Source organism: Danio rerio, chromosome 9, assembly GCF_049306965.1.
Source record: "Danio rerio strain Tuebingen ecotype United States chromosome 9, GRCz12tu, whole genome shotgun sequence".
Classification (NCBI taxonomy): domain Eukaryota; kingdom Metazoa; phylum Chordata; class Actinopteri; order Cypriniformes; family Danionidae; genus Danio; species Danio rerio.
Window position 1 is genome coordinate 8,491,356 of NC_133184.1, and position 8,340 is coordinate 8,499,695.

The following is an 8,340-nucleotide window of genomic DNA, read 5'->3' on the forward strand; positions in this document are numbered from 1 at the left end:
CTCATTTCGCTGCTTAATGTTGCAATTTGATATTTTCTTATTATATTATTCTTCTTGTATTGTGTAGTCATGCAAACATTTGTTTGTAGAGCAAGTAGTTTGGCCATTTTCTGCCGTTTATTATTCCTAGTCATTTCTCCCGTAGGGGACTGAATCGGAAGTTCTAAGACAATCGCGAAAACAGGCGAACTTCCGCATTTTAGAATAGGGTCAATAGCGTCCTCTTTATCTGTAGTCATTTCTCGTTATCCTCTAGGACTGGAGACTGGTGTGGTGCACAGGTGTCACCCATTAACACTCACAGCACTGGACTATAAATGTGAACCAGTAAAGACGTTACACACTGTCGATGAAGACGGTATAACCATGGGTTTTCTTACTGCTGTACTTTTCTGTGAGTTTCTTTGTGTACATCAAAAAAGCAGATGCAGATTGAATGTTATTGTGTAGCTAAACAATAGCCCTGAGGAGGTCCCTTCAAATAGTTTATTTTGCAGTAATACTATGTGAACCTGTGTTAGATTGGCAGTGAAGGCTTTTTAATCGGTTGGTTTTTTTTTTTTGTCTTCTAGTAGTGCTGATGAACTGCAGCTTACTGAAATCTAAGCCTGCAATTGTAAACTACCGCACAGTGTTGAAGAAATGTAAGTTTCATTTACTTGCTACTAGATTCAATTGTTTTATGCTTTGTCACAATGATTGATCTATATACTTTCTTGTGAATTTGTAATCGCAAAAGCTTTAAAAAAAAAAAAAAAAAAACAGACATTTAACTGATAAGAAATTTTGCAAGTCAACTTGCACCTAACCTAACAGTCTACCTGTAATCTGACAATTAGTTGACAGTGTAATTTAAATCCAACAAACAGACCATCAAAATAAAGTGGCCCCAAAAAAAGGTTGAAGTGATGTTTGACTACTTGGTTTTTCGCTTAAACTGATTTGAAGAAATTTTAAATATAAATGGAGAATATGCAGGGGTGCCTGAACTTGGTCCTAGGATGTTAATTTACTGCATATATTAGCTTCAGCCGCCCAAATTGAATGCCTGAACTAAGTGAATCAAGGTCTTAAGCTTACTAGCAACTTGCAGGTAGGTGTTTTGGTGTAGCTCTGCAAGGCTATTCTTAGTTTATTCATGACAATTGGCTTTTTGTATGTTGTAGTTATTATTATTATTATTATTATTATTATTATTATTATTATTATTATTATTATTATTAATATTATATGCATATTTATATTTGTTTGATTAAAAAAATAAAAGCTTGGATTAGTCCACCTGTCAGGGTTTGACCATATGGGACATCATGCTTTTTTTGAATAACTCAGTTTTTTGACTGTCGTTATTGTTCATTTATTTGTTTGCTGGAAATTAGAATAAAGTTTCGTAATGGCCCACATAGCAAAATTGCTCTGGCCCACACTATCAGGTTTTGCTTGGCCCACATGCCGCAGTGAATTATGGTACATGACTGGACCAAATCTGGCTTCCAGACAAGGGCCAAACACAGACCATATCTGGGCCAAGTCTCAGCCATGTTAATAACTCATAACTGGGCCTGAGCTGGGCCAGATAGGTTGGTGTGTCACGATTGCAATGAAATTGATAAACCCTTGGAGTGTTGCGCTTTAGGCACACTATGGGCACGCTTTTTCTCAGTGACCTGATTGGTATTTTTTTTTTTTTTCTTTACTCAAAAATGATTTTAGTGTATTTTAAATGTGGGTCAAAACTGGCCAAACTCACGTGGCCCACTTATAAAATTTTTAAATCTGGGCCAAATACTACGTTTTTCATCTGGCCCAAATCTTGTGTGCCGCCTTAAAGACGGTGCCACCTCTGCCAAACCCGGGCCATGTTTGGCCCACATGCTGTATGCCAGTGCCGGATGAATGCCTGCTGTGCCAGCTTTATGCCAAATCTGGGCCAGAATTCTTTGCTATGGGGGGGGGGTTTGAAACCAATATTAATGCTTAAATTAAATTATGTAGGCTAATGCATGTCTGTGCAGGAGTTTAGTTATCCATGAAAGTGAAGGTAAAGGCCGATTGGAGGAGGCTCATTCTTATCCTCGCTGCAGATGCTGTTTTACTGTTTCTTACTAGTGAAGCGTTCAGTTCTTCCCACTTACAAAGTCACCATGTGAATGGCATATCTGCTGTGGTGTGACGCAACTGACTTTTAAAGGCAATAGGAACTGAGACTCTGGTTTCTCAAAACACAGCCAAGACTCCTTGCGGGAATAAGCTCAACCCTGTTAGACCATGCACTGTGGCACAGAGCCTATTGTCCTGTCCTTTTAAAATGGCAAAAGTGGATTCGGACACGCCCTTAATTCTTTTGCACTTTAGTACTAAGATTGTTAAAATAGAGCCCCAAGTGTCCAAGAGTATATGTGAGTGTTTGTCAAACTTATTTTAAGCTTAATCTCTGGTAAGAAATCATCTAGTTTAAAAATGGCTGACTTTATTTTTTCAGACAGCCAAATGACATGTGTGGATTCGGACCTTCATCTTCGTTGCGGTAGGTGTAGTCATGATCTTTTACTGCATTTTGTTATTTAATGAGATTAACTTATCCTATTATTTTAATATATTAACAGGTACCGGTGTGATCTCTGTAATATCAGCAACATTTGGTCGCCGAAGCACTGACACTTGTGGACCTGCGAGGCCACAAAACTTCATGCTAACTACTCGGTGTTCAAAAGATACTCCTCCTGTCGATAAATGGTAGGGGTTTTTATTTTGCCATGTAGGACTTAAATCAAAATTCCTTGACAAGGCTAGTTACAACTTTTGTTGTCCTCAAACAGGTGTAATGGACTGTCAGACTGTGTAGTAAGCAAGGACAGACTTGCAAGTGATCCGTGTATTCATGCCTTTAAGTACTACATCACCACCTACACTTGCATCCCAGCAGGTAAGTATTTTTATTTTAGTTTCTTTTCCAGTCGACCACTGTGCGCAAACATGTAATCTTCTTCTGTCTTTCAGAGACTAGTGTGACTTGTGAAGGGGAACAAAGTATATTGAAGTGTGGTAAGCAGCAATTCTCTTGTTTCAATATTGGGTCACATGCTGTCGCCTTTGTAATGTGCTTTTGTTTCCCATAGTGGGACATGCCAAGATTCAGATAATTGCTGCAAACTATGGACGTACAGATGGAACCACTTGCCCTACAAAACGTAGACGCCCAAACACTAATTGCTCTTCACCCAACTCACTGGACATAGTGTCAAACAGGTATAGATTGAGCAAGTGGTGTTAACATTTTAGGTACACTGCAAAAAATTTTTTGCTTAGTTTTTTTTTTTTTTTTTTTTTTTTTTTTTTGTCTTTCTAGTCCAAATATCTAAAATTTCTTAAATCAAGAAGAATTTCCTATACAAGCAAAACATTGTCTTGTTTTGAGAAATAAGTTAAGCGAGTTTTTCCTTAAAACAAGCAAAATAATCTGCTAATGGGGTAATCAAAAAAAAAAATGTAATTTGAGGTAAAATTGTTTACCCCATTGGCAGATTATTTAGCTTGTTTTAAAGAAACTCTCTTAATATTTCTCAAAACAAGACGATAAGTTTTGCTTGTCTAGAAAATGCTTCTTGATTTAGGAATTTGGATATTTGGACAAGAAACAAGACAAAAAAAAAAATCTAAGCAAGAAAAGCATTTTTTGCAGTGCAACTTCCTAGGTTTTGGGTATTTTTTTTATTTATTTTTTTTTCACCCAAAATGGGGGAAAAAAAAATCAGATGTTGGTGTTAATTTTATAATTTTTAGCTTGTCTATTCCCTATGAACATGGTTTTTGTTCTGTCTGTATGTGGTCATGAATGAGTAGTGATGTCTAGGGTTTGGCATTAACACTAGCTTCTTGACTTGAATTGTCTAACACTCCACATTGCTTTCGTGGACTATGTACATGTGATTATGGGTCAAGTTACAAGCCATCAAATGCAATCTGATTTAACAGTTCAGTTTTACTTCAGGTTATCACCTTTTTTTTTTTTTTATTTATTCGTGTATAGATGTGAAGGGAGAAAACGGTGCACTATATCAGCCTCAAATGACGTCTTCTCAGATCCATGTGTCAATACCCGCAAGTACCTGTGGATTGTCTACTACTGTGTGTAAAGTATGTAGTGCAATTTAATTTAGTTTTGATTTCACTAGTGTATGGTCTAGATTTAATTTTTTTTTTCTTTTTTTTTTTTTTTTTTTCTCCCCAGCATGAATTGATCTTGTGGACTTGGAAAAGCTGACAGAAAATGAAATGTCCATGTCGGTATTACCAAAATTGAAACTTTCCCTTTATGAAGATTAAACCATGTATTTATTACAAATAAAACCCTTACAAAACCTGGATCATTTTTATTTATTTTTTTTAGTGGAACCATGATTGCAGTTAATGAGCTGTTTATCAGCTATAGTTCAGTTTCAAAATGAAACTAGGTGTTGGTCTAGTTAAATCAATTTCTAAACATGTTTGTTGCCAAAAAAAAAAAAAAAAGGTTGAGACATGGCTAGACATGCATTTTTATTTTGGACAAATTTAAAAATACAACCAACTGCTCACTGTTTTTGTCTAATGTATGTTTCCCCCTCATTTCCCAGCACTGTACAACACAATGTCTCAAGCACAAACTAGTGTGAAAAGTAGCATTATTAGGGATTAATAAAAAATATTAGGTGGCTGTAAGCCAGTAGCCTTTTTGCTGTTGTAATGATAAAATATTTTCAAATCTATTTTATCCCACCCCTGAATGGTTTACAAATAAAATTAATAAAACTTGTTTGACAATGTAATTTAAAAAAATATATATTATATATAATTGCTAATCTGTAAATGGTTCTAATGGTACTGCAACAATCATACACATACTTGTATGTGAAATTGAACTGCTGTAAAAAAAAAAATTACACATTACAAAAATTAAACATTGCACAAAAGCGATCGTTCCATATTGACTTCTGTCTAAAGAGATCATGCTTTTATCTTCAATTGGTCTCACAACATTACTTTTTTTTTTTTTTTTTTTTTTTTTTTTTTTTTTTTTTTTTTTTTTTTGACTGGTCAGAGTTTGCTAACCAAGCTTGAACTTTCCAATGCAGTGAACTATGAAACTTGTTGCACAAGCTTGCGTTTCCAGCTTTGCCACAGGTGTGGTTACACAAGTTTAAGCATGCAAAATCTTATGCCGCTGTTAAAAGGTATTCTAAAAGATGACTAGATAGTTCATATTTTGTATTTTGCTTCCACATACGTCATGTTTTGTTCTTTGATTTAATCATAGTCGAGATGTTTTTTTTTTTGTTTTGTTTTTTTTTTTCTTTCTCCAATGCAAGTTTACAAAGTTTGAACTTTGCAAACTGCAAAACTTGTTTTATGAGCTAGCGTTTCTTGTTTGTTTTGTGTATTTGAGTATACTCTAAACCTATTTGAGTTTCTTCTCTAAATGAAAGTTATTCTGAAAAATGCATGTCACTGGCACCTATTAACTTCAATAGTAACCTTTTCTATTATAAGAGATGATGGATACTATTCTTTAACCTACTGCTGCACACATTGATATATATATATATATATATATATATATATATATATATATATATATATAAACTCCTTTCCTAAAATTGCTTGACTTGAAATGCTGTAAAAACGTTTTTTTTTTTTTTTGAGAAATAATTTAAGGTTCTTAATGATATAGCCTTAACTTAAATCTAATTTAAAAATTTTAATTAACTTTTTTTTTTTTCTTTTTAAATAAGGTAGTCGGTGTTGCAGCATTATGAGCTTTAACATAGCACTTTTAGTTAAGACCTTATACATACTTTACCACAACTCATATTTCAACAACTTTCATTGATTCCATTCATTTTCTTTTTGCTGAATATTATTGAAAACAATTATAATATTCTATTATCATATATACGGTAAATATAAATATTTTCTCCAGTAAATACAAATAAATAGGTCTAATATATCGAGATGCATCAATCAGAATAATTTTTTTACTAGCTAACTATATATATATATATATATATATATATATATATATATATATATATATATATATATATAWAAATATATATATATATAATWATATATATATATATATATATATATATATATATATATATATATATATATATATATATATATATATATATATATATATATATTAAATAAATTAATTAATTAATTAATTAAAAAAATGCTGTAAATTATCCAACATCTGTTTTATCTGCATCTGAGTTAGCTTTTCATTTGAGTTCTCATTTTCACTTGCAGGAAGAGCCACTTCTGTCCTTTTCTTCTTTCACTTACCATAGAACATGGAGGTGCTTGCTAATACACTGTTCCCTGTATTAATATCACATTTGATTTATTTACAAAAATTTAATTTAATAAAAAAATAAATAAATGAGTTGTGAATGTCATCATAACTTACTGGAAGTGGTGTTTCAGATTTATTTGTGGATCTGACAAAATTTGATCCTTTGATTTATTGACGTTTACATTTGCATTTAGCAACTCCCCAATAGCGCGAAGCAGTGGTGCAGTAGGTAGTGCTGTCGCCTCACAGCAAGAAGGTCACTGGTTCGAGCCTTAGCTCAGTTGGTGTTTCTGCGTGGAGTTTGCATACACCGGTTTCCCCAACAGTCCGGTTTCCCCAACAGTCCAAAGACATGTGGTACAGGTGAATTGAATAAGCTAAATTGTCCGTAGTGTATGAGTGTGTGTGTGGATGTTTCCCAGAGATAGGTTGCTGCTGAAAGGGCATCTGCTTCTTAAAAACTTGGTGGATAAGTTAGCGGTTCATTCTGCTGTGGCGACCCCAGATTAATAAAGGGAATAAGCTGACAAGGAAATTAATGAACTATAAATGCCAGTCAATAAATGCCAGTCTGTCAGAAATTGCGCTAATGATAAACACTGGATGTCATGTGACTTAACAAAAGCACATTATTGGCTACACTAAGGTCTTCTCTTTCCAATAATAATGAAAAAAAAAATGCTTGTCTTAAAGAAAATGGCAGGGAAATGAACATGAGTATCATGTTGCCATATGCTTACGCCGTGCAGTAAAGGGTTTAAAACCACACAAGGACTAGTAAATGAGATAATTTTCTAGCTAACAAATTTGTTATAAGAATGTTCACCTGACATTATCTTTAACTTTCCAAAAACATGGAAATGTTCAGTTTGCCTAATGTTGCTAGAATGTTTTTTATGGTTAGAATAACTTTCTTATAACATTCACCTAAATTTCCACCACAATGCAACGTTCTAAAATGCTACTACATTGCTGTGACTGGTTGTCAAGTGATGCACATGCATATAGTGAGCACAATAAGAATGTGCACCTGTTCTCAATATCCAGTTAAAATTTGTCTTGTAAATATAATCTGAAAGGTGAAAGAAGGATTCAACCACAAATGAAAGTCTTTGCCATTTACTCACCCTTTACTTGTTTTGTACTTGAGTTTGTTTTGTTTAACATTATTTTGAAAAAACGCTGGTTGCTGGCACCTATTATCTTTATAGTAAGTAGTCTTTTGTGTTCAACATAAAAAAAAAAGAAAAAGGTATAAAACCACAAGACTTGGGGTAAAAACAGGTAATTTTTATTTTTGGGTGAACTATGCCTTTAAATACAGCACAACTCTGTCCCCAATGTGAGCTGTTTTTACTCTTTCAGGTCATGCTAGATTCTCTTCTCACCTGTATTCCCACGATTCCCTTATATAAACTGAGTCTGCATGGCGTCACAAACACAAGAGAATAAAGTCATGTTGTTTACACGCTGAAGCAGGTGAACTGTAGGGGTGTGGCTTGTCTAAATCCCGCCTCTCCCTCCCTCCACCTGCTGTTGTGGTGGAGAGTTCTGGGGAAGAAGAAAACAACAACAAAGGCAAAAGAAGAGGAGCAGTTGGGGGAGGGGGACGTGATTCACCCCCTGAACGTGGGCCAACTTGACACTGACTCATCCCAGGTGTGCTCAGGTGTTTGTCTCATGAGCTTATTGTACGTCCCAAGCTGTTATTGTTCATCGCATGTTTGTACGGAGCAACCCCATTACTCTGTCTGACCCATCAGCATCTGTTTGCCAGACAGACAGACAGACATACAGACAGACGGTCTTTGATAGTTCATCTGTCTGTCTGGCGAGTCTCTGCAGGTCAGATCTGGCCTGTGGAACAGCAAGTGAGAGACGGAGAGAAAGCCAGAGAAGGGAGGGTGGGAGACTCTAATCCCTCGGCTGAGCCCGAGTTCACAACAGCAGGGGAAAAAACACACACAATATTCCAGTGCTTACGCAATGCTGAAAGACTC

The 8,340-nt window shown here is 34.9% G+C and overlaps 1 protein-coding gene across 2 annotated transcripts; it reads left to right on the forward strand.

Annotated features, from left to right (window-relative positions):
- The first annotated feature begins 342 nt into the window (after positions 1-342).
- zgc:153499 lies at positions 343-4,367 on the forward strand. 2 transcript variants are annotated; one of them, XM_068223480.1, is made up of 9 exons: positions 343-394; positions 573-644; positions 2,483-2,527; positions 2,607-2,736; positions 2,820-2,926; positions 3,001-3,045; positions 3,120-3,249; positions 4,031-4,137; positions 4,232-4,367. In XM_068223480.1, exons 1-8 carry the CDS (start codon positions 367-369, stop codon positions 4,134-4,136), a joined length of 663 nt encoding a protein of 220 aa, XP_068079581.1. In that variant the 5' UTR covers positions 343-366; the 3' UTR covers position 4,137; positions 4,232-4,367. The 2 variants fall into 2 exon arrangements, with proteins under 2 accessions (XP_068079581.1, NP_001038891.2); NM_001045426.2 differs by having other exon boundaries at positions 576-644; positions 4,232-4,365.
- The last annotated feature ends 3,973 nt before the right edge of the window (positions 4,368-8,340 follow it).

Excerpts from the sequence above, each read along its gene's own strand:
- zgc:153499 (XM_068223480.1), top strand. The coding sequence starts at position 367 with ATGGGTTTTCTTACTGCTGTACTTTTCT. Across the intron at positions 645-2,482 it reads CCGCACAGTGTTGAAGAAAT|ACAGCCAAATGACATGTGTG; the intron begins GTAAGTTTCATT and ends TTATTTTTTCAG. Across the intron at positions 2,528-2,606 it reads GGACCTTCATCTTCGTTGCG|GTACCGGTGTGATCTCTGTA; the intron begins GTAGGTGTAGTC and ends ATATATTAACAG.